The following is a 27,038-nucleotide window of genomic DNA, read 5'->3' on the forward strand; positions in this document are numbered from 1 at the left end:
TATGGAAGATGAACATGGTAAGAGATACACATGCCTGACAGGAAAATACATAGTTTACTATTTAATCAACCATCTACCTTTCCTATTTCCCAAGAGCTTCTGGAACCAACAAAATTATTGCTGAAGTTCTTCGCTCCTTATGGAATTCACAACTCTTGATTCGAGGTTCAGTAGTCACATTTTTGTTCTGCAAAGGTATGAATATTATGTTATATTTGATCTCACATATAACATAGGTGTACTGATATGCAGTAAGTGATATAGGTTTCATATTTGTTCAAGCAATCAGTAGCTCATCTAAGCTGAAGCTCTACATAACTTTTAGTCCACAGTTGGACCAGTTGGAATACATGATTCCCCAACCGAAACACAGACTAACAAACAATACTTATCAAAATATGTCTATTTGGTTAACATTCATGTACATGTCTATCCAGTCTATATGCAAAATGAATTAGTAGAAAACTTCACATTTTTGTTCAACCTACATCTAAACGCTGTCTTTCATAGAAAGAAGAATAACTAACATACAGTACATACATACATACACTATATATACAAAAGTATGTGGAACACCCCTTCAAATTAGTGGATTTGGCTATTGCAGCCACACCGGTTGCCGACAGGTGTATAAAATCGAGCACACAGCCATGCAATCTGCATAGACAAACATTGGCAGTAGAATGGTCTTACTGAAGAGCTCAGTGACTTTAAATGTGGCACCGTCATAGGATGCAACCTTTCCAACAATTCAGTTCATCACATTTCTGCCCTGCTAGAGTTGCCCCAGTCAACTGTAAAAGCTGTTATTGTGAAATGGGAATGTCTAGGAGCAACAACAGTTCAGCCAAGAAGTGGGAGGCCACAAGCTCACAGAACGGGACGGCCGAGTGATGAAGCCGAGTGCTGAAGCGCGTAACGGGTAACAATCACCTCTCCTCGGTTACAACACTCACTACCGAGTTCCAAACTGCCTCTGGAAGCAACGTTAGCACAAGAACTGTTCACCGGGGAGCTTAATGAAATGGGTTTCCATGGGCGAGCAGCCGCACACAAGCCTAAGATCACCATATTCAAAAACAAGCGTCGGCTGGAGTGGTGTAAAGCTCTGTGCCATTGGACTCTGGAGCTGTGAAAACGCGTTCTTTGAAGGAATGAATCCCACTTCACCATCTGGCAGTCCGACGGTCGAATCTGGGTTTGGCGGATGCTAGGAGAACGCTACCTGCCCAAATGCATAGTGCCAACTGTAAAGCTTGGTGGAGGAGGAATAATGGTCTGGGGCTGTTTTTCATGGTTTTGGCTACGCCACTTAGTTCCAGTGAAAGGAAATCTTAATGCTACAGCATACAATGGCATTCTAGACGATTCTGTGCTTCCAACTTTGTGGCAACAGTGTAGGGAAGGCCATTCCCTGCATGTTCCAGCATGACAATAAACCCCCGTACAATGCATTTGTATGGGCTAATAGCAGTAAGGTCAAAAATGCATTTTAATCAAATATATATTTTTATTGTAATTTTTACCCCCTTTTCTCTCCCCGATTTTGTGATTAGGATCTTGTCTCATCTCTGCAACGGGCTTGGGAGAGGTGAAGGTCGAGTCCTCTGAAACATGACCCACCAAGCCATACTTCTTAACACCCGCTTGCTTAACCCAGAAGCCAGCTGCACTAATGTGTCAGAGGAAACACCATTCAACAGATGACCACGGTCAGCCTGCAGGTGCCCGGCCTGCCACAAGGAGTCGCTAGAGCACGATAAGTTGTAGCAAGTAAAGCCCCCCGGCCAAACCCTCCCCTAAACTGGACAACGCTGGGCATATTGTGCACCGTCCTATTGGACTCCTGGTCACGGCTGGTTGTGACACTGGGATTGAACCCCAGGCTGTAGTGACGCCACAACATTGTGATACAGTGCCTTAGACCACTGTGCCACTCCTATATACATATATATTTTTTAATATATATACTTCAATGGGTCTTACACTTCAAAATCAAATTGCTAAATGATCCTTGGTATGACCTTAAAACAATTCCATATAGTTTAGTAGAACCCCCTTCCCCTGGCTTAGACAGGGCTTAGACTGTTTAGTGCCAAAAATAAGTGGTTAAATAAAAAAGAATAACAAATGTTTCCTGATATTTCTGATTTCTCTCAGATATAGGAGAGACACTTCAAAACAATCCTCCTTTTGATATTTTTGGGGGACTATCTGTTGTTCCATGTAGTGAATCTGTTATTCAACGCATTTGTATGGGCTAATAGCAGTAAGGTCAAAAATACATTTTCATCAAATATTTTTTAAATATATTTTTTGGATACTTCAAGGGGTCTTAAAATTCAAAATCAAATAGCTAAATGATCCTTGGTACGACCTTCTTAAAACAATTACATATATCCCCCGGCTTAGACAGGGCTTGGACTCTAAAGGGTTAATGCCCATGAACTTGTAATGAGATGTTTGTCGAGCAGGTGTCCACATACTATTGGTCATGTAGTGTACATACATGCATACATACATACATACATAAATACATACATACATGTATAATTAGCAGCATACAAAGGGGAAATCTTGATCGTTTCAGTGATGCTGCAGTTTGTAAGGTTGGAGGAGAAAGAAAACAGATGTAGGATCTTAATTTGAACCAGTTTGTGAATTATTATGTGGATTATAATTAATGGACATTTTTGTAGTGGTTGATACATTTTTTGTATGGGAAAATCTAATTTGAAAGTGGAAATTATAAACTTCCGAAGCCTTTTTAAACCTTAAATACACTACACGTTTGAAATGTCCTGTATTGCAGGAAGGTTCTCCTGAAACAGGTTGATCAAATTAAGAACCTACATCTATCTATAAGCCAGGAATCAGAATCTGATACACAGATTTTGGTCATCGTTTTACAGAAACTACAGCTGGGTTACCACTTGACATCAGATTGCTGTTCATAACATACTGTACAAAGTACGAAGTATACTCTGAGAAGCATTTCAGATTACAGTTAGTAATAGCTTACAGATAGGAAACAGTAAGACTGTATACATGCATTCATGGGCATAATGAAAACAGAATTACACTAGTGGGCCAGTCTCTTTCACATATTTTCATTTTCAAACACTAAATAGCATGGGTCTGTCTGCACCGGGACACGTGGTGATACACATACTGTGTTCTGCTGAACGGTTACTAACACTGATAAAAACGAGTAGAACAAGCTTTATTCTCTTCAATTAGACACAAGTGCTGAACTTTCAAACTCACTTTAGACTCTCTGACCACCTCATCCTCCTCCAGCTGAAAGTAATTTGTCTTTGGGCTAAACTTTGTTTTTTATCATCTATCGTTCTATGGCCAACTCTTGGAAACTTTCTTCAAAGAGCTTGCAGTTGTAGCAGGGTTCCCAACGAGACATTGATAGAAGATTGTATAGGGATAAACATAAATTATTTTCAAACCTGTTTGATTTGGTTGATTTGTGCTCATGTGCTTTTTGTGATCAGAGTAATCCTACTTCATACCACAGACGAAAAAAGACAGGATTTGAGAATACATGAACATAGAAATGTAAAAACTACATTCACTTAGGTGCAAGTGCATTCTAATCCCAACATTAGTAACATGTTAACACTATATGTATCATAAAACAGTTGAAAAGTTAGTTACCACTTACATACTGCAAATATCGAGTAGAATGTGTGCTTTTGAGTGCACCATGGTCATACAAAGTTGTGAACACAGCTCAGAAATGCTGTTCTTTTTTTGTAGATATATAAAACTCATAAGCAGAGCAGAGTGCCACTTAATATTTAGAAAAATAGATTGTATGGTGTCCTAAAGGTTTAGACAGTGCTGTTCTGCTATACATGAAGGAGTCTACATAGAGAATACAGACTTTTCACCAACATGGTGCTTGTCAACAGTACAGTTTATGTAGCCATATACAACCTACAGTTTTCTTTTGTTGTGTCAGGAAGGAAACCAAGGCCTTGAAACACCTTTCTGGAAGTCACTGAAAGTCACTCCTTGGCTACTCATAGTTCACTCTGTAATGGTCTCCTCTTTTGCCTCTACCGATGAAATGGTGGTCATCAACATATCGATGAGATGGTGGTCATCAACATCAACATAACTATGTTGATTTTCTGAATAGAGCCTCCATGAGTCCACCTCTGTATTCTAGAACTACCTCAGCATTCTAAGAGCGGCTGACACCACAGCATCACATGACAGGCCGCCCTCTTGGTTGCCTATTAGGTGACTGTACTGTAGCTGAATCCACAGACAAGTCAACTAATGCTTGATCAAAGTCCAATCAAAGCCTCTCAATTTCTCTGAGCCCGGCTCGTACAGTAGCTTCCTCTTTTATACGTTGAAGTATTTAAAAAAAATACATTTGGTGATGTGCAGAAAGAGCGGTCCCAAAGGCCCTATCTATTTGCAGGTGTGAACATCATAGACTCGAACACACTCTTGGCAGCTGACGTAGCAGCACCAGTGGAAGATACAGTGGCACTTCTCCTTCCGTTCCTCCGTCCGGGTGTTGTGTCCCCGGCCGCAGCACAGCAGGTCGCAGCCGTCGATGCCGTGTGATGTCAGGTTACAGGCACGGTCGCGCGTCCCGAAAGAGCCTGTCTCTGGGTTGGGCTCGCAGAAGTTGGGCGAGCTCTCGTAGTAGACCAGGTCTCGCTCCGTGGGCGGTTTGAAGAAGGTGAACTTGGGTCTCAAAGTCTCCACCCAGCCGCGGGACTCCTTGTGCTTCTCCACCACCATCTCTGATGCGCTGTCGTACTTGTCCTTCATGTAGTCTCCGATAACTCTGAAGTCAGGCTGGGACCACCAGCACGTCTTCACCTCACAGCTGCCTGACAAGCCATGGCACTTACACTTCAGGAACATGTTGTCGTTCAGAGACTGAGGGAGAGACAGACGGAACAACAGGGGGGTGCAATTAGTTTAATGAATGTCAAAGTGACACCATATTACTAAGTCTTAATAACACTTGGTGATCTTTATGAATGTTTAATCCATAAGGCTGATATTATCAGTGATACAGAGAGAAGACGTCTCACCGTTCGTCCCGCCTCGTTGTTTTGGCGGTTCATGGCGGAGCGCGCATCGGGCCGGTTCTCACGGGCGTCTGCAAACTCCCGGGACACCATGCTGCCGAAATTCACATCCTCGCTGCATCCGCCCCACTTCCAGCCCTCGCCAGGTGGGCCCTTGTGGCGTGTGTCACAACCACAGATGGTGGCTGAGCCCTCGGCGCAGGACCGCGTCACTGCGAACGCCACCCCCGCTGAGGCAATGGCATGAACGAATGCTGACTCCCGGGTGGCTGTAAAGAGAAGGAGAGGGAGAGGTAGATGTCAGATTGATATATTTATCAATTATACAGATGTGAACAACCACATACGTTTTTAAAGTTCCAATGCAGACGTTTTTATTTTAATATCAGATCATTTCTGGGTAACAAAAAGTACCTTACTGTGATAAATCTAATTGCTTCTTAGCAAAGAGAAATTTCTCAAGCATGAATGAGGATAGTTGATATGGTTACAGGTTTATACATCTAAAACCATGGCACTGCAGAGAATGATCGATTGCTGTTACCAATAACTTTGTTGGAATGTACCCATAAATGTATCTCAACAAGCACATAGGAATGCAGGTCAGTGTTTGCAGAATGATGATGTTGACACCTGCTACTGTTCTGTCCTGTATAATCCTGTATAATACTGTAAATGTCACACATCAACCCTTCTAAAGAAAACATGTCATAGACATCTTGAATGAATGACTATGTTGACTGTGTGTGTACCTGCGTGTGTGTACGTGCGTGCGTGTGCATGTTTGTGTGTGGGGGGAAGGAAGAGATGGAGGGAGAGAGCAAGGGATAGAGGGAAGGAGGCCTCTGTCTATCTGGCATAGTTTACTGATGACTAATCAAGATCAGGAACTTCCAGAGAGATGAGAGGAAGAGACAGGCCTGACAGGGCTATAATTAACAGACTCAATTAAGCTTTTGAAAGGTTAGGAAATGGCCTCACTATAAGACTCTAGGCTGAGACACAACAGGGAGAGATAAAGAGAGAAGAGACAGGGAGACAAGAAAGAAAGAGAGAGAGAGAGAGAGAGAGAGAGAGGGAGAGAGAGAGAGAGAGAGAGAGAGAGGGAGAGAGAGAGAGAGAGAGAGAGAGAGAGAGAGAGAGAGAGAGAGAGAGAGAGAGAGAGAGAGAGAGAGAAATAGAGAGAGAGAGAGAGAGAGAGAGAGGGTTTCAGGGATGTGTCTTACATGTCCATTTTTCACAGAGGTCTTGTTGATGTTCCACTGTCCCTGCTTTTTACAGGATCCCTTATGACAGGGAGGATTCGTTGGATATATGTACTTAGGTCTTGTATGGTCTTGCACAATGACAACAACAGAGAGAGACAGATAGGGTGAGATGGTATGAGAGTGGAGGGAGAGAGAGAGTGAGTGCAATAGGGAGGAGAGAAATAGGAAGACGGGGTAGGGAAAAAGAGAGAAAGAGTGAGAGAGTTGGACAAGGTTAGGAAAAGAGAGGGAGAAAGAGGGAGGGAGTCGGGAGAGAGAGCTCCTCCCAGGCTGCAGGTTTCAACCAGTTTGAGGAAAAAGGGGCATTAAAAGCAATGATACAGCAGAGGTTTACTGGCATCAATCACACCCTCCCTTAGCGGGACTGTACCAAGCACTATTAGCCGGACTGTACTCCCTTAGCAGGACTGTACTCCCTTAGCAGGACTGTACCAAGCACTATTAGCAGGACTGTACTCCTTTAGCAGGACTGTACCAAGCACTATTAGCAGGACTGTACTCCTTTAGCAGGACTGTACCAAGCACTATTAGCAGGACTGTACTCCTTTAGCAGGACTGTACCAAGCACTATTAGCAGGACTGTACTCTTTTAGCAGGACTGTACCAAGCACTATTAGCAGGACTGTATTCCTTTAGCAGGATAGTACCAAGAACTATTAGCAGGACTGTACTCCCTTAGCAGGATTGTACCAAGCACTATTAGCAGGACTGTACCAAGCACTATTAGCAGGCCTGTACTCCCTTAGCAGGACTGTACCAAGCACTATTAGCAGGATTTTACTCCCTTAGCAGGACTGTACCAAGCACTATTAGCAGGACTGTACCAAGCACTATTAGCAGGACTGTACTCCCTTAGCAGGACTGTATTCCCTTAGCAGGATTTTACTCCCTTAGCAGGACTGTACCAAGCACTATTAGCAGGACTGTACCAAGCACTATTAGCAGGACTGTACCAAGCACTATTAGCAGGACTGTACTCCCTTAGCAGGACTGTACTCCCTTAGCAGGACTGTACTCCCTTAGCAGGACTGCACTCCCTTAGCAGGACTGTAATCCCTTAGCAGGACTGTAATCCCTTAGAAGGACTGTACTCCTTTAGCAGGACTGTAATCCCTTAGCAGGACTGTAGTAATCAATTAGAAGGACTGTACTCCCTTAGCAGGATTGTACCAAGCACTATTAGCAGGACTGTACTCCCTTAGCAGGACTGTACCAAGCACTATTAGCAGGATTTTACTCCCTTAGCAGGACTGTACCAAGCACTATTAGCAGGACTGTAATCCCTTAGCAGGACTGTATTCCCTTAGCAGGACTGTACTCCCTTAGCAGGACTGTACCAAGCACTATTAGCAGGACTGTACCAAGCACTATTAGCAGGACTGTACTCCCTTAGCAGGACTGTAATCCCTTAGCAGGACTGTAGTAATCCCTTAGAAGGACTGTACTCCCTTAGAAGGACTGTACTCCCTTAGCAGGACTGTACTCCTTTAGCAGGACTGTAATCCCTTAGCAGGACTGTAGTAATCCCTTAGAAGGACTGTACTCCCTTAGCAGGACTGTACTCCCTTAGCAGGACTGTTCTCCCTTAGAAGGACTGTACTCCCTTAGCAGGACTGTACTCCCTTAGCAGGACTGTAGTAATCCCTTAGCAGGACTGTACTCCCTCAGCAGGACTGTAGTAATCCCTTAGCTGGACTGTACTCCCTTAGCAGGACTGTACTCCCTTAGCAGGACTGTACTCCCTTAGCAGGACTGTAGTAATCCCTTAGCAGGACTGTAATCCCTTAGCAGGACTGTAGTAATCCCTTAGCAGGACTGTACTCCCTTAGCAGGACTGTAATCCCTTAGCAGGACTGTTCTACCTTAGAAGGACTGTACTCCCTTAGCAGGACTGTACTCCCTTAGAAGGACTGTACTCCCTTAGCAGGACTGTACTCCCTTAGAAGGACTGTACTTCCTTAGCAGGACTGTACTCCCTTAGCAGGACTGTAGTAATCCCTTAGCAGGACTGTACTCCCATAGCAGGACTGTAATCCCTTAGCAGGACTGTAATCCCTTAGCAGGACTGTTCTCCCTTAGAAGGACTGTACTCCCTTAGCAGGACTGTACTCCCTTAGCAGGACTGTACTCCCTTAGAAGGACTGTACTCCCTTAGCAGGACTGTACTCCCTTAGAAGGACTGTACTTCCTTAGCAGGACTGTACTCCCTTAGCAGGACTGTAGTAATCCCTTAGCAGGACTGTACTCCCATAGCAGGACTGTAGTAATCCCTTAGCAGGACTGTACTCCCTTAGCAGGACTGTAATCCCTTAGCAGGACTGTAATCCCTTAGAAGGACTGTACTCCCTTAGAACGACTGTACTCCCTTAGCAGGACTGTACTCCCTTAGCAGGACTGTACCAAGACTATTAGCAGGACTGTAATCCCTTAGCAGGATTGTACCAAGCACTATTAGCAGGACTGTACCAAGCACTATTAGCAGGACTGTACTCCCTTAGCAGGACTGTACCAAGCACTATTAGCAGGACTGTACTCCCTTAGCAGGATTGTACCAAGCACTATTAGCAGGGCTGTACTCCCTTAGCAGGACTGTACCAAGCACTATTAGCAGGACTGTACCAAGTACTATTAGCAGGACTGTTCTCCTTTAGCAGGACTGTACTCCGTTAACAAGGCTGTACCAAGCACTATTAGCAGTACTGTACTCCCTTGGCAGGACTGTACTCCCTTAGCAGGACTGTACTCCGTTAGCAGGACTGTACTCCGTTAGCAGGACTGTACTCTCTTGGCAGGACTGTACTCCCTTGGCAGGACTGTACTCCCTTGGCAGGACTGTATTCCCTTGGCAGGACTGTACTCCGTTAACAAGGCTGTACCAAGCACTATTAGCAGGACTGTGCTCCCTTGGCAGGACTGTACTCCCTTAGCAGGACTGTACTCCGTTAGCAGGACTGTACTCCGTTAGCAGGACTGTACTCCCTTGGCAGGACTGTACTCCCTTGGCAGGACTGTACTCCCTTGGCAGGACTGTACTCCCTTAGCAGGACTGTACTCCGTTAGCAGGACTGTACTCCGTTAGCAGGACTGTACTCCCTTGGCAGGACTGTACTCCCTTGGCAGGACTGTACTCCCTTGGCAGGACTGTATTCCCTTAGCAGGACTGTACTCCCTTAGCAGGACTGTACTCCCTTAGCAGGACTGTACTCCGTTAGCAGGACTGTACCAAGTTGAACCCCATCAGAAAATGCCTTCCTTCCTTTGAAACAGATAGAATTTGACTAATGTCAGCTCATTTAATTTTGACCCTGAAGCAGTCACTAGGTGGTGGTTGGTAGTCGGAGGTGTGAATGGTCTAAAGCTTGAGAGGGCGCCACATCTACTCTAATTTAAAACCACTGAGTCTTCCACTTTTATTATCAGGAAGCCAATAACCCGTGGGTCAAACCCTTGCGGCTAACTGACAAGGATTCCGCAGAGCAAATAAAGGGGAAGGGAGAATTGAGGGATGATGGAAAATAAGATTATCTGGGGACAAGATGAGAAAAACATTGGTGGTGGCTTCCACTAGTTACCACAGACACAACGTCAAAATTGGCTATATCGTAAATATTCATGAAAACAAAAACAAGGTTAGCAGTGTGGTTAAGGTTAGCTTTAAAATCACATTTTAAGAAGATCCATTTTAGAAATAGGTGGGGTTTATGACTGTGATAACTAGTGATGACTGTGGGTGGTGGCTGGGACAGACCAGGGCTTACCTGGGAAAATAATGTGTCGGGGGGTGCCTAGTCTAAGTGGACTGATTGTTTGTGACATTGCCCCCCCCCACCCTACTTTGCCGGACCCTGGCATGGCAAGTGGTCCCTACGACCTGCTGGGGGGCTGAATCCCCTATTGTGTTGCCACTGTCACACTGCGTTAGCCCCACAATGGCCCCAGATATTTTATATGAAATCTGCCCTTGCCAGTGATTAGTGGGGACCAAGTTAAGTCATAGCAACAGAGAACTATGCGTTGTCCAGACCCCGCATGTCGGCAGACTGGGAAATCCCTATTCAAATGGTTTAATAAAACAATCTAAAGGGCGTGTGAATGGGGAAAAGCGCTTTCTCTCCCGGCTTAATCTCATGGTTGCGGAGATATTGTGCTTCGAGCAGCGCCCAGTGGGGAGCGGAGCTAAGGTCCCCCATCAACTCCATTTACCACACCCCTTCTTTCTTTCTTAGCCAGAGTTAATGATATACCGGTGCACTAACCTCACCTCCCCCAGCATGGAGAAACATGCCCTTTATGAAAAGCAGGGTCCTCTTAGCACATCCTAAATTGTAACACTTTCTCATCCTGAGGTCAGGGGTCGTAACCTGAATTCAGTGAATGGCCTTTTCCCTGTTTGATTTAGTTTAGGCATGAAGTACCAAGGAGAAACACATACAGTGCATATAGAATATACCTAGATTATAGAAGCAGATGCACTGCCTTTATGTATATCTTCCATGTATTTTCCATCTAAGACATTTATCAGGGTTATTGTGGGTATATCAGGCCCTAAAGAAAGTACAAACATCCTGATTTCCCAAGCCTTGTGGCTATGGTTGTCCAGTTGCACATTATTCTCAATAGTATTGCAGTACAATAAAGTCAAACTGCGAAGCTGTGAGACCACATGAACAAAACTACTGTAGCTGAACTATAATTCACTATCGGGACAATGCCACAGACTATTGATCAAACTCATTGTAAGCACACGTGTCCCTATCATATCCACTTTTACATAATGGAGACCTATTGTATCAGAGACACATCCTTTTCACCCATTTAATCCACTGGGGTGACTAACAGTGCATGTTTATACCTGTGAAACAGAGCTTTTGTGTCTGGGTTCGTGTGACTGTCTGTCCAGTCCACTCTCGTTGGCATTCCCTGTTCTAAGCATTTCTATGACTCACACTAGGCTAGGGTTTGGCTGCAGCCCTGCTGCAATGTCCTATACTCCTCCTACTCTGCCAAGTGTGCCGAGCGAGCTCCCCAAAGCACACCCTGTCCGAGTCCGACACACACACACACATTTGTTTTACTATCCTTGTGGAGACCAAACAATTGATACCCATTCAAAATCCTATTTTCCATAACCCGTAACCCTTAACTTAGCCTAACCTTTACCCCAAACCCCTAACCCAAATCCTAACTCCTAACCCTAACACCTAACCCTAATTCTAACCCTACTCCTAACTCCTAATCCTAACTCCTAACCCTAACACCTAACCCAAATCCTAACTCCTAACCCTAACACCTAACACTAATTCTAACCCTAATCCTAAATGTAACCGTAACGCTAAACCTAACTCAACAAAAAAAAAAAAACGCTAAACCTAGCCTTTTTCCTTGTGGGGACTGGCAAAATGTCCCCACTTGTCAAAATGTTCCTTGATTTACTATCCTTGTGAGGACTTTTCACACACTGAGAACACCTGCACAGTCTGCCTTCCCTTTCATCACAGGCAGATTCCAGCGGTGCATGTTTTGACACTGGTTAATGTAAATTAATGAGTGCTGACGCAGACATAGCCTGGAGGTATGCTAGGCACTGTGAGGGGGGCAGGGCAGGAGAGAGAGCGAGACGGAGACAGAGAGCGAGACACAGAGATAGAGACAGAGAGAGAGAGAGAGCGCGAGAGTGAGCGAGAGAGAGAGAGTGACAGAGACAGAGACAGAGTGAGCAAGAGAGAGAGAGCGAGCGAGAGCGAGAGAAATAGAGAGAGACAGAGACAGAGACAGAGAGAGAGAGAGAGAGAGAGAGAGAGAGAGAGAAATAGCGAGCGAGAGACAAAGAGAGAGAGCATAAGAGATAGACAGAGAGAAAGAGAGTGCGAGAGACAGAGAGAGAGAGCGCGAGAGTGAGCGAGAGAGAGAGACAGAGAGAGCAAGAGACAGAGAGAGACAGAGAGAGACAGAGAGAGACAGAGAGAGAGAGAGAGAGAGAGAGAGAGAGATATCAGGAGGATCACTGGCTGCCCATATTCTCTGTCATGCTTATCGGATATGGACGGTTCCACATGTATTCAAGTAAACAAATCATGGAAAAACCTTGTAGATGCAAAATCTTTGTAGATGTAAATACTACGTAGAAATCTTGCATAACACAACATCTGCATGATACTGTTTGTTTGATGTGTACTGAATAAAGAGAGAGATAGTGTGAGTGAGGGCATGATCAGTACAACAGGTTGTTGCCAGAACCTGCAACAAAATGTTTCAAAATCCAAACATGTTTTCCACTTAATGTTTCAAGGCATTCTATAACCTGTGTGCATATTTAAATAACTTTATCCTCTGTCAAGTCCAATATATATCGCAAATATTTGCCTTCATTCATCCTTTTCCTACCTAGTGATGGTGTATACAGTAGGTTAGGTATCTGAAGGAACAAACTTGAGCCCTGATCTTTACTCATCTTTGCTTGTTAGATGTTCAGGGAGACGTCTGCCAATGAGCTGGTTAGGACAAGGTATTGGCAATAGTAGGCTAACTACTGTAACAGATAGGTGCAAAGCTTTTGAGGCCTACTGTTCCTTTCAGCTTTTCTCCCACTAAAAAGGCCTGAGGAGGAAACAAACACACATCCATCTGCACGGCTGACAAACAGAACAGACACTGGCCGTGCCGGGGGACAATGGCCCAGAATCCAAAGACAAATACAAGCATCAATCAAAGCAAATGAAATGAGAAACTTCTCCCCTATCAAAAGGCCCTGAGCCCCCGCCAGTCACTCTCCCCGGACCCTGACAAAGACACTTAATCCAACCACTTTGACCTCTCACGTTATTAAGGGCTTCACTGACCTTAATCCAATCAAAATGATTTACTAAAGCCCCCCCCCCCCCCCCCCCCCCCCCCCCCCCCCCCAGCCCAAAACCCAAGAGTAGCCTGGCCCGGCCGCCTGCCTCCCCGCCTCCCCTTTCCACACAGTGGCCCTGCAATTTAGACAAGGAGGGAGAGAAGCCATGGGGAGATGTGGAGGTATTTACACCACAATGGGGCCAGGGACTGTGAACCCCTATCATTACCCACCTACTTGAGCTCAAGCCTTCTCTATCAATGGAACAACTGGCTCAAGAGTTTATTAAAAGCAATTGCCCCAACTAACCCCACCTCCCACTATAGTAAACATCAGTCTTTTCCAGACCCAGTTGACAGGTTTAGACCCCCTCCCTCTTTTTCCTCCTCCCCCCTCTCTTTTCCATCACCCCTCCATGCTCCTCTCACCTCATCTCTCTATCCCTGACTACTGGCCACAATCCTGGGGTCACGGTGAAAACATGTGCAGACAGAAAAAAACACTAACTTCATGATATCACAGCTGAATGATACAAATATAAAATATGGGTTATTCATTGGTTAACTTCATATCAAATAGAATTTTGAATTTAATGTAAGTTATCTGTCTTTATTCTTATTTTACACTCCTCACATTGAAGGGGGGGGGGGGCTTACAGGGGATTCCCTTCTAGAGAAAATCCCAACAAAAGACAACGTTCTCCACCCAAAGTGTATACACACACATCATTTCATCGGTTTACACTGCTCATAGCTGAAGGAGTCTCTCAAGTCTATTTGAACAAGGATTTTAAGTGCATATGATACACACACACACACACACGCACGCACGCACACGCACACACACACACACACACACACACACACACACACACACACACATACAGACTGCAGCAGAATGGAGTAACAACTTTTCTTGCTTGTTTAACTACACGATAACAACAACTAACAACATAATGCTCTTAAACTCTCTGAATATCAACACAGGTGGCAGCCTTCAGTAAAGTGAGTGATAGAGGTTCAGTTGAGACAGGGTTAGCTATCGTTTGTCATTTGACATGCCAAGCATAACCAACATTGACAGACAAGGAAATTATTATAGTACACTAGTATTCTTCCAAGAACATGGGAACAGGTAGCTATGGGGAAAACACTCACTTCAGGTATTCAAGTCATGCAGTTCATGCAATTTGGTTGCCACCTGTGCTGTACAGCACAAAGAAAGTTATTTCCAATGTAGCCAAGACCTTCAACAATTCAATTGGTTTTAGACATGATTCTCACAGTTAAGTGTTATTAAATGTAGATTGTAGGCATGTCACCCACAGCCTTCCTGTTCTGGAGATGAGTAGCCCACTCAGTAGGAAAAATACCATTGGGCAAGGCTGCACTGTTTTATTACAGTGCCTTTTCCTCTCAAGATATGTTCTTACATTTGTCCAGCCCTGGTCCAAAGATGGCTAGCTTGCACTGTTTTATGAGTGTAACCTGTGTTGTCTTTTAGGGGTATTACAGTATGTTACCTTTGTCAAGCACTGGTCCAAAGATGGCTAGCTTGCACTGTTTTATGAGTGTAACCTGTGTTGTCTTTTAGGGGTATTACGGTATGTTACCTTTGTCAAGCACTGGTCCAAAGATGGCTAGCTTGCACTGTTTTATGAGTGTAACCTGTGTTGTCTTTTAGGGGTATTACGGTATGTTACCTTTGTCAAGCACTGGTCCAAAGATGGCCTTGTCGTTGATGGTGGTACAGTTCCAGCGGCGGCCCCTGAATTGGTGCTGGCACTCCTGGATGCCGATCTTCACCCCCTCGGCCACACTAGGCATGATCTCCACGTAGTTTCGGCAGAATCGCAGCTGTTTGGGCACCAGGCCAGGGATGGAGCCACACAGGATGGGCTGGGAGCCCAGGGACGAGTACTGGTGGCCCACCGCTAGGGACCTGCATGGGGGAGACAGGAGGCGGGTTAGTGCCATGATATACTGAGTGTGTGTTTCTCTCTCTATCTCTGTTTGCGCGTGTATGCAGTGTGTATGTGCAGTGTGTGTGCGTGTGCGTTTGCACGTGCATGTATATCCAGCATGGTCTCATAGACTAGATGTAACATACAAAATGTAAACCCATGGATGGGTGGGCATATAATGCGAAAATCTAGCATCTAGTTTGAATCTTATCATGGACAACTTTAGCATTTTAGCTAATTAGCAACTTTTCAACTACTTACTACTTTTAAGCGATTTTGCAACTACTTAGCATGTTAGCTAACCATAGCCTTAACCCTTTTAGCTAACCCTTCTCCTAACCCTAACCTTAACACTTTTAGCTAATTCTTCCCATAACCCTAACTTTAACTCGTTAACCTAATTCCTAAGCTTAACCCTAACCTTACTCTAACCCCTAGCCAAGCTAACGTTAGCCAGCTAGCCACCTACCTAGAATTTGTTACATATAATACGTTTGGCAAATTTGTAACATATTGTATGTTTCGCAAATTAGTAACATATAATACGAATTGTATTTCATAACATATCATACGAGATGGTTGATAGACATCCACAAATGAATACATACCATATGAAACTAAACATATAATTCTAAATGGAGTGTTACAGAGTTACGTACAGAATAATATGAAATGCTCTGAGACCAGGTTGGTGTATCAGATGCTACCATTAAGCATCCATGCCTTATCCCTGCATCTATCCCCTCTGTAACCACCTGGCCTTTGTGTGGATTTAAAACAGTCTCAATCCTATACTCCAGAGGTAACAAAGCAGGGCCATGGGGAAAGATGAAAGTCCCCAGTGAACCCCAAGTGGTTCATAGACCTCTAGGTTGAGAACTTTGAAACGACACCTTGTTATTACAGAGAACCACAACCTTTTTTTATTTACCCTTGGCTTAGGGTAATGAGAGTGCAAATGTACACTGGGACTTCAGAGGTATGTATTAATTATATATCCATCCATCCTCATCGTCCCCTCCCTTTGAGGATGGGGATTCAGGGTTGCAACAAGTGCAAACTTGATTGTTCCCTGATTATATCTTTCTCGCTGTGTTTTTGTGTGTGTCTCAATTGAGGTATTTACGTCGCTCATAACCATCGAACTGTGACAACTAGTCCCCTGCTGTGTCATCTCGTGTTATGTCATCCTAGTACTTTTGTAGAAGACTTTTCAACAGCATTCTGTAATTGTTTGATCTAAAGAAGGTAGTAAAGGCACCAGTCAATCTGGCTCCAGTCAGTTTGCATTTCCACTGTTTTGTACAGTGGCCATGAAATTAGATTAATTTATGGCCGCTATATTCTAACAGCAGCATATGAACTTTATTGTCCCCAAGGCGGGCATTGTTTAGGACACAGTTCCATTATCCATACCACAATATGGCTGTTTAGTTGATATTCTACTGTACTCATGTATTATTACAGTATATTAAGAAGATATACTCAGACCACTCTCATGACACTTCCACATGAAGCTTGTTACATACAGTATGTGTCCTTCACTCCTCACTCAGTTTCTCTGCTCTGCTCCTCTCATCCCATCACTCTGTTTTGATCTAGCCACCATGTTCCATTTATATCCATTCATCCTCTTCCACCGTACTAGAGTGGGTGAATTGGGGTTAATTCCATTTAAATTACTATCCATACTTGTCAGCTCAGGTAGATACAGCTCATAGATGTGCTGGGTTTGGACAAACCTCATTCTATGAATGGGATTGTTATATTAATCAATTCACCATAAATATAAACATATTATGTAACGACCATAACATAACATTTGATTTAATAGCTGACTTCCTATTGTCATTGGCAAGGTAACTGCCGCATAGTAGCAACAAGTGCCTTCTTGGCACACCATTCAACAGCTCCTTCTGCAGTAACATCAGTCCACACTAAGGCTGCTATTGATGACAGTAATCTGGTGATCCAAGTCTGAGTGATCTGGCCATAATGACAGAGGCTGACAGTGCAGTGTTTGTTTGCATAGCGACCTGCTCCAACCACCAACAGTAGAACAAGGGAATTTTACACTTATCCAAAATAACATGAGGTGGACAAAAAGAAGATCAAGTAGATAGAAGAGATCTACTTGATCTACTTGATCCACCCACTGTTTTGCTTCTCCAACAGTAGCCTTAGAGTGAGAGCAGGTGGAAGCAGGCAGGTCTTGTGCAGCTCAATTAGCTCACTAACTGTTGACCTGTGCAACGATGTTTAAGAAGTAATAGCTCACTAACTGTTGACCTGTGCAACGATGTTTAAGAAGTAATCACTCTGTGATCACAAGAACAAGATAACCACACAGAGACAAAGTTCCACCCCCAGGCACATCTAAATTACACCCCAAAAAATTTTTAAATAAAAATTGACCACATTATCCTACACTGAGAGGTCCTGGTCGTCCCTGAGAAACACACTGACCTTGTGTACCATACGTATGCATCGCAAATCAACAGTCACAAAGATAATATATTGTTTGCTCTAAACAAATGAAGCTCAACTGAATACATCTAGTCCCATGTGTCTGCTTTCACCTCTTGTCTTTAGCCTACATACCTCAATGGGTTACCTAATAGGTGTAGCAATTTAGTACTTTCCAAAGTATATCCCTGAGCAAATGGCGGAGCAATGTGTCATGCTCACTTTAAAGGGTTTCTCATATTATTTTCTTTGACTCTTAGACATGACTAGACCTCTGGTTAATCATGTATGAGAAATACAAAAAGAAAGACAGGGAGAAACAGGCTTTAAAAGTGTCTGTGAGGAAATCACATCCTCATGGCCTACATTTTGTCTGCGATAAATATGAATGAAAGCAAGGGCATCAGTAAACAAGGAAACTCCTATTACAAAATGACCTCTCTTTGCCCCTTGTCAATCCGCATCCTGAGGTGCTGAGCAGAGCATAGCATAGCACACCTCTTACAACAGAAACCTGAGTCCACATTACAACGTACCTCAGACACTTGCCCCTAATACACATAGAGTAGAAATGTGAAGACTGAACCATGCCAAGTGGAACCAGCAACACAAGTACAACTCCCTCTGCAAGTGTGAGCAGATAGGATCTTGTCTGGGGGAAGACAGAAGGGGGAAGAAGGGAAAACAAATGGCACAGCTTTTAATTTGACCTGTAGACGTTCTGTTTTGCCAGGAAGAACTCGTGAATGTTTCTGTGGGTGTTGAGTGAGGCCAGCAGGTGTAAGAAAACAAACAAAGGCAGGATTCCAAACTGTTTGACTAGCTAGCTACACTGATACTCTGCTACTGTATGTGGTTTTATTTCTCCGTTGTGCTGCACTTATTGTTGTATCGCTTTATGCAGTTCCCCACACTTGTTGATTGTGGTTATATACACTACCGGTCAAAAGTTTTAGAACACCTATTCATTCAAGGGTTTTTCTTTATTTTTACTATTTTCTACATTGTAGAATAATAGTTAAGACATCAACACCGCAAACACATATGGAATCATGTAGTTACCAAACAAGTGTTAAACAAATCAAAATATATTTTATATTTGAGATTCTTCAAATATCGACCCTTTGCCTTGATGACAGATTTGCACACTCTTGGCATTCTCTCAACCAGCTTCACCTGGAATGCTTTTCCAACAGTCTTGAAGGAGTTCCCACATATGCTGAGCATCTCAATTTGGTTGAGGTCAGGGGATTGTGGAAGCCAGGTCACCTGATGCAGCACTCTATCACCCTCCTTCTTGGTAAAATAGCCCTTACACAGCCTGGCGGTGTATTGGATTATTGTCCTGTTGAAAAACAAATAATAATCCCACTAAACCCAAACCAGATGCGATGACGTATCGCTGCAGAATGCTGTGGAAGCCATGCTGGTTATGTGTGCCTTGAATTCTAAATAAATGACTGACAGTGTCACCAGCAAAGCACCCCCACACCATCACATCTCCTCATCCATGCTTCACGGTTGGAACCACACATGTGGAGATCATCTGTTCATCTACTCTGTGCCTCACAGTCATAAAGACACGGCGGTTAGAATCAAAAATCAACAATTTGGACTCAGACCAAAGGACTGATTTCCACTGGTCTAATGTCCATTTCTTGTGTTTTTTTGGCCAAAGCAAGAATCTTCTTATTATTGGTGTCTTTTAGCAGTGGTTTCTTTGCAGCAATTCGACCATGAAGGCCTGATTCATGCAGTCTCCTCTGAACAGCTGATGTTGAGATGTGTCTGTTACTTGAACTCGGTGAAGCATTTATTTTGGCTGCAATTTCTGAAGCTGGTAACTCTAATGAACTTATCCTCTGCATCAGAGGTAACTCTGGGTCTTCATTTCCTGACTGACCTTCATGTCATAAATCAATGATGGACTGTCGTTTCTCTTTGCTTATCTCAAATATAAAATATATTCAGATTTGTTGAATTTTTTTTGGTTACGACATGATTCCACATGTGCTATTTCATAGTTTTGATGTCTTCACTATTATTCTACAATGTAGAAAATAGTAAAAATAAAGAAAAACCCTTGAGTATGTGTTCTGAAAATGTTGACCGGTAAGTGTACATTTTTAGGTGTGAACTGTTGATTCTCATTTATGCGAACCTCATGTTTGACCATGTATGAGCTGGCTAAACCTAGTAGTGTATGGGAGTGTACGCGGTAGAACATATGATTTGATCAATACAAGCCAGACAGACAGACAGACAGAGAGATAGACAGAACCTGCCTGGACACATAGTCATACGTCTCAAGACGTCCCATACAGGCTGAGTGATTCAGGTCACCTCTATGCCTGTAAGGAAACAGGAGGAGAAGAAGTGGCAACGCTTCAACAGAATATGATTCATGGATTTGTTACAGAGGTAGACTATAAAGGACATGGTGTTATTGAGTGCTAAAAAATACATATTTTACATGCTGTACAACTTCATTTCAGATATATGGAATTTGTGGTCTAAGGTTGAATGCAAATTGTTTGTATTTATTAGTGAATGGTTCCTCCTTGTAATTCATAGATCTAAAGTGAACATATTACAAAAGGTATTTTTGTTTCCTCATAGGTAAATAATGCATCATGTGTCTGATATCGCATTCCTTACCACTTGCCACTGAGCAGAAAAAAAACATTTCCTGTTGGTGATACACAAACTCAAACAAAATCAAGACCATTGAGGATTCATATAAACCAGACCTGTATCATCTCTATAAACTGCATGTAATAATCAGAAATACACACACAAGACAAAATAATAGATATCATGTTTGATTCTAGTCTCAGTCAGTATAGATCTGTCCTCCTCTCACTGAAGTGTATCCAGCCTAGGTTAAATGCATATTTCAGCAAGCCCAAGCAGGGTACCGTAGAATTACCACTTTACTCTTGCAGGCCCCGGGGCTTTGGAGCCGACTTTGACATCAAGAGAGCATGTTTGGGAAAAGGAATGTGCGGCAAGCTTTCACCTCCAGGTATTTATCTTTTAAGGTGGTGTGGGGTGGGTGTGTGGCGGGTGCAGTCAGGCTGAGCCATGACAGGTCAGGGAGTTAGACAGACATGAACCTGCCTTGGTTGAGATCCACATCCTCCACCAATCCTCCACCATGATCCGCCTGCCACTGTACAGTATACACTCTTAGAAAAAAGGGTTCCAAAAGGGTTCTTTGGCTGTCCCCATAGGAGGTAGAAGCCTTTTGGTTCCAAGTAGAACCCTCAGTGGAAAGGATTCTACATTGAACCCAAAAGGGTTCTACCTGGAACCAAAAAGGGTTCATCAAAGGGTTCTCCTATGGTGACAGCCAAAGAACCCTTTTAGGTTCTAGATAACACCTTTTTTTCTAAGAGTGTAGTTAAAGGTGAAATACCTCTGGTGGCCATTCCAATTCCAAGCGGCATTCAGGCACCAGCTTCCACCAACATACCTCCACAAAGCTACTTTTCATCATAATATTATCTGTCATTTATTGGATGGTTGACAGGTTATTTGCTAAAGTAAAGTCACGTTTGGTGAGAGTGCATGGTGTTCAAATTGGATTGAATTATAGTACCATGAAACACGTTTCTATTTTAGCTTCTTATCTCACTCTCTAGGGAGGTATCTAGTTTCCATGAAGCCAGAATCAATCAAAACTCGATATTACGTAAAGTATGCAGAGTTCAATGGTGACTTCACTTCAGCTCCTTATAGCCTGGTGCTGCAGCTCCAGCTGAGCTTTGTTTGAATTGGTAGGGGTGATACAATAAACCCAGAGAGACCTCAATGGCGTCTTTGGACACGCTCGCCTCTGTTTTGCTTCCGTCGTTGCACTCTTGCCCAGGCTGAATCAGTGCTCTGACCCACCCGCCAATAGCAAATCATAAACACACAAGTTGATGACAGAGGCTGGTTACTGTGACCAAATGGAAGCCTGCCTTCCATCCTCGTTGTCAGTCATCATGACTGGATCTGGTGTTTTGATACAATATTGGCCCCACAAAAAAGAAACAAAAAAGACAGCTCCTTTATGATCCAACAAGAGAGGGTGAATGATTGTGTACTGTGGGCTGTACCTCAAGAACATACTGTTTTGCATTGACATAAGTTATAACTCTGTCACTTTGATTCTGGAACCCATCTGGTGGAACTTGGGGACCAACCCTCTGTCAGCATTGTAGTAGACCAGTGTTTCCCAAACCTCTCATTGAGTATCCCTAGCCACTCCCACTTAATTGAGCTACGGTATTCTACTAGGCCACCTTGATTCAACATATCAAGGGCTTGATGATTAGCACTAGTTGAATCGTGTACTAGTACTGGTATAGATCAAATAGGGGAATGGCTAGGGGGGGGGGGGGGGGGGGGGGGGGGGTACTGAAAGAGAGGTTTGGGAACCACAGAAGTAGACCATAGCCTTTAGGTTTCTCCCCTCAGAATGAACCTATCCCGATCCTGGCCAGTCTCTCAGCCCTGAGTCTCAGAGCAGGAGTGCTGATTTAGGACTAGAGCCCACCACTGTTTATGCTGGATATCTGTCCAGCTGAGCGTGTAAGTAGATTAATAGGAGACCTATTAGCTGAATTAAGTGCAGGGACACAGCATCTTTAATATTTCATGGGAAACATTGATTTGAGGAAGGATGCCATTGTGTGATTGGTGAAATGTAAATCTGTAGTGAATTTCTTGGGGATGAGGATCTCTGCTCTAGGACTGTGTCTATACTGTAGCATCCCCTATCCTCCGGCTATAATGCCTCTGGGCTGCAGCATCTGACAAATGTCTCCCCTCTCAAGGGAAGAGGAGTTGTTCAACAAGAGGGTTCCACTAGCCTTTCTACAAAATTCATCCTAAAGATGAATAAATGGAATTCACATTCCTCCAATTTTCTATCCTTTTTCAACCCACTGTCACTAATTCATTCCTCTCCAATTGCACTCTTCCATCATTGTTTCTTTCTCAGTTTGATCAGCTGACTCAACCAGTTCACCCAGTGTTGTTGGCTCAAATCCCACTCTTTTCTTGCATCTATTTTTGCTGTTGTTTTTTCAACAGAGATCAATTAATGATCAATTGAAGCTCCTCTAATGACCTAAGGCATGACCTTTATACTTACATTATAGATGTCACCTTCAATCAAGATACTTTTATAGCATGCAATAAGCCTAAACAATAACTCAGAAAACAGTAAATATTTTGTGATGAGATGATACCAGACATCTCTTACCTTTAAAATAAGACATTCGGTCAATTATGGATTATTTTCAATCAAAATGCAATTCCAGTTGAAAACCTCACATCCTCATTTCCATTGGTCTGTGAATGGACCATTGGGTTTAATTTCTTTCTCAACTGACCCCCAACTCAAGGCCTAAAGCCATCCCTCATTCTCCTTAGGCCTTTAACACTTGCGAAAAAATTATTTGACTGTTTGGGAAATGATCAACACCAGTCCTTTAAGAAGACTAATAAATAACACGAATAAATAACAATTGCGTATGGGTACCACCAAACAACATGTGTTAGGCTGTAGTTTATGATGCATCATTGAAAGCTCATTTCAATGATGAAGCCAGGATAATCAGTATCTGAGGCTATACAAATAATTGTGGTATAGGGTTACACCACTCCATTGGATGACATAACTGATGGCCAATTTCAATTAAATACTGAGCTTTGGGAAATAATCAATAATCTCAATCGTGAAATTCGTGTATTCAATAAAATCTATATTATACATATTGAATAAAACATTGAGATTATTAGGTCATTTAAATGTTGCGTTTAAACTTTGATTAAAATAATAACCCGAAAGAAAGTAAGCCGAACGTGTTTTGTTGAATGATCATTCCACATTATTTTGTATTATTATTTATTATTATTATTGTTGTTGAATATTAGCATCATGAAACTAATAACCTTTCCGTTTCGCACCGCCCCTCTCATAAACGCATGTAATATTCAACAATAATAATAATATGAATAAATAATAATAATAAATTGAAATTATCATTCAACAAAACACGTTCGGCTTACTTTCCTTCGCGTTATTATTTTAATCAGTATCTATCATCAGCGATCTCTTATCAAGTAGAATGCAGCAGGACCTCTTTTTAGGGTAGTCAAAGCAAACTGAAACTAGTTTACACAAAAATCTCTTTGAATTATATTTTGTATAACCAGTCTGGGTAAGTAGGCTATTCTTGTTTCCGCACTACATGCGTTTTTAAATCAATAGCTTCAGTGACTCACGTGCTGTTTTTTTCTTCATACAATTTCACTCTATAACCCATCTTCACGATTATGTCTCTGCTGGTTAACGTCGATATCCACTGTCCGTTGACAGGGTCAATTAGACCGGTATGATAGCCTAGGATACAACTTAATTGCCGGGGCGCCCAGCATCGGAAACCACATGCTGATATTATCCTTTCAAACAAACTAACTGAAAACAACAATAAACGAAAAAGTATATTGATGAAATAATAGGTCGTTATCATTTTTCAGAACATGTTGCAGTTAAAAGTAGAGTGAAGATAAAACTTACCACCAGATAGGATAACTTGGTATGGCATGCGTAAACCCACAAAGAAACAGGACACATCCAAGGTATATCATCCTTAAAAAAGTTTCGCAAAACATCTTCACCACATACACGCGCGTTCATACGCGCGCACTCCGTTTTTCAATTAGAAAAAAACTAAAAAACAATCTGTGCTGCTGACCAATATTTCTCACCTTGTCCTAAAATATGATGATAGGCTAGAGAAACAATATTTTGCGACTAGTCATGGCAGAAGGGAGCCAAATATAAAAAGTTAAAAGCAGCTTGCTTTTAGGACCCAATCAGCAGGTATTGCCAAAGGGGAAATTCTGGTCATGCGAACGTGCTATCCCTGAGTCAGTCAGGCTGAAAGCAAACACAAGAATGAGCTAATTTGAAGGAGATAGTGTTTTAGTGCTCATTGAGACATGGTCGCATTGGCATGCTGTGTGTGATATATAATGTTGTTTAAAGGAGAAGAGGGAGGGTCCGCGGTCTTTTAAATAGACATGGAGCCCCCGTGGATTGGGTAGCTATAACAACCTGTCCGGATTTCACTCCCTGGTTTGAAGCTGCTAAAATGCAGAAATAGATATGTGTGAATTGCTTGAGCCCCGCTATTCAGTTTTCTAATCCTTCATTTGTCCCCTGTATGCCATTATGGATACATCTACATTCCCCTGAAAAGTTATTTTGTAAGTGATGAGCTGAGTAGTAAATACATGGAGCTTTAACTTGCAGATGTAGTTATACGTTGGGCTACTTTAGAAGTACTGACATATTTGCATGATCCTGATAATGGTCCTTATTATATTATACCCATTCAGATAGCCTAGCTATATTCACTTTCACATATTGCCTTAATTATTGATGCCATTTGTCAAATGTATATGACAAAATTATAGGCATACAAGAGTGAAATTCATGTCGAATGTCCAAATAGCATCATAAAACATCTGCAAACGAGTAAAATATAATCTGGAATCAAATATTGTTCACTTTACACAGATTACAATACGATTTTTTTAAAGAAGAACTTTTGGCGAGATAAACCACACTTTTTTCAATGAACTGTCCATGGTGCTTATGGGTTATCTATAGGCTGCTCCACTCCACGTCATGTCATTGCAACGCGAGCATCCCATAGGGTTGCCCGTCCCGCGCTGTGCCGAGTTTAAATGGCAGGGTGTTGTATTTCCTCTCTCTCAGAGTCAAGTGGCTGTTGATAGGTGATCTAATAGGAAGTGGACTAGTCCTCACTTTCCATTGATATGCACTCGCTGGTGCATATCTTCGTTTTAACTATATTCTTGCGGTGATTGTTTAATACCGTTTACCTATAGTCGCAAGGACTGTGAATTTAAACTGAAATAAGCTTTGAATTGACAAGAAAGGGAAACCAAGATAGTAGGCTACACTACAACTGGATAGGATGCCAAGCAAATGGATTAAACTCAAGTCCAATGTCACGCATTTAAATGCAATATTTCCTGCAGCGGTTATACTCCCTTTAACGTTTTACACATTTTCTATTCCCAATAAACACTTTGACATTTTTAAAACTCCAATAAGAAAGTAAATGTTTTTTTCTGAATCAATGAAATACTTTATTCTTGTTCATAAATATTGTTTCTTATGGATGTGTTGCTTTATAAAAATGTATGTATGCTACTATAATGTGATACCCAATCACATTCATCAATCAGGTGATTCATGAATTAATTCACTCCACCCCTCACTCACTCATAAAAGTATTTCGTTATGATTTCAAAAGCCCCTTAGACCTAACCATCGTAAGTATGAGTCATAGCTACATGAAATTCTGTGTGAAACATTTGATTGTATCACCATCTTGTGGACATTGAGCGTCCCGTGAACCAAGTTACTTTTTAGAAGGCGCATGATGGGCACACATCCACCCAACAGAAAGACAGGGAACCAACTAGATCAACAACTTGTGTAAGGAAGAGAAGGTCACTGTAGGAGGACCTCCAGACATACACTGCTTTGAATGGGCTGCATAAACATTTGTCTTATTGATTATTGCTCTTGAATGCATAATAAACTCTCTTTATCCACTACAGTTGTCCACTTGATTGACAGAATGCTTTGCTGTTCATTGTAATGAGGCAATGGGGTCCCAATGTCTTCACAGGAAGGTGATTCCTCCCTTTACTACTGTGGATCAAGACAAAATAATGAATGTTGAAAAGTGTTGCTGTTCATGGTGAGTTATATTTAGCTATGAAGACTGGATTAAACACTAGATTTCAGACATAATACTTTGGTTTAACCTTTGGAAATGTAGTGTGGAGTCAAGGGGTTCCGTAGCAAAAGCTTGAGAGAGCTACAGGTGCAGAGAGAACTGGGTGCCAGGCCTGCCTAGTATAGAAGGGGAAATCTGGAAACAGGCAGAAGCAAGGGGGTACTGACCATATGTCAATGGGTACTGGTAGGGGAGGAGGTGTGAACGATGCCTCTTTTCCAACTGCCGTCAGCATTGGCAAGCGGGCAAAGTCAGGGGTGGTGAGGAAAACACATGATGTCTGCTCAATTTACAGTAATAGTATGGCATGGCATGTGAATGTCTGTGCAATGTAACTGCCCTGTCAGGAGGTGACGGTCACACCATTTCTCATTGCATGACGTCTGTGTGATACGATTTGACCATTATTCATCTTTACGAATCAGCTTGCATACAGGTCCAGCTAAATGTCAGCATTACATTTGCTGTGATTCAGTGACAGTCCCAATGTGGGGAATTCATTATGTGAGTGACTGTGTAGTGCTAGTTAGTGTTGACTTCTTCACTGACGTGATTGATGTCATGGTTGAAGTGTTGAACCCCCCAGGTCCTAGCTGC

The 27,038-nt window shown here is 42.7% G+C and overlaps 1 protein-coding gene across 1 annotated transcript; it reads right to left on the reverse strand.

The window, feature by feature from the left end:
- Nucleotides 1–2,398: 2,398 nt before the first annotated feature.
- Nucleotides 2,399–24,249, reverse strand: wnt3a (wingless-type MMTV integration site family, member 3A). Its single transcript, XM_020467665.2, has 4 exons — nucleotides 24,179–24,249; nucleotides 14,878–15,116; nucleotides 5,076–5,341; nucleotides 2,399–4,917 (listed from the first exon to the last, which is right to left on the reverse strand). Exons 1-4 carry the CDS (start codon nucleotides 24,247–24,249, stop codon nucleotides 4,438–4,440), a joined length of 1,056 nt encoding a protein of 351 aa, XP_020323254.1. The 3' UTR covers nucleotides 2,399–4,437.
- Nucleotides 24,250–27,038: the final 2,789 nt, after the last annotated feature.

Source organism: Oncorhynchus kisutch, linkage group LG30 (genome assembly GCF_002021735.2).
Source record: "Oncorhynchus kisutch isolate 150728-3 linkage group LG30, Okis_V2, whole genome shotgun sequence".
In the NCBI taxonomy this organism is placed as follows: domain Eukaryota; kingdom Metazoa; phylum Chordata; class Actinopteri; order Salmoniformes; family Salmonidae; genus Oncorhynchus; species Oncorhynchus kisutch.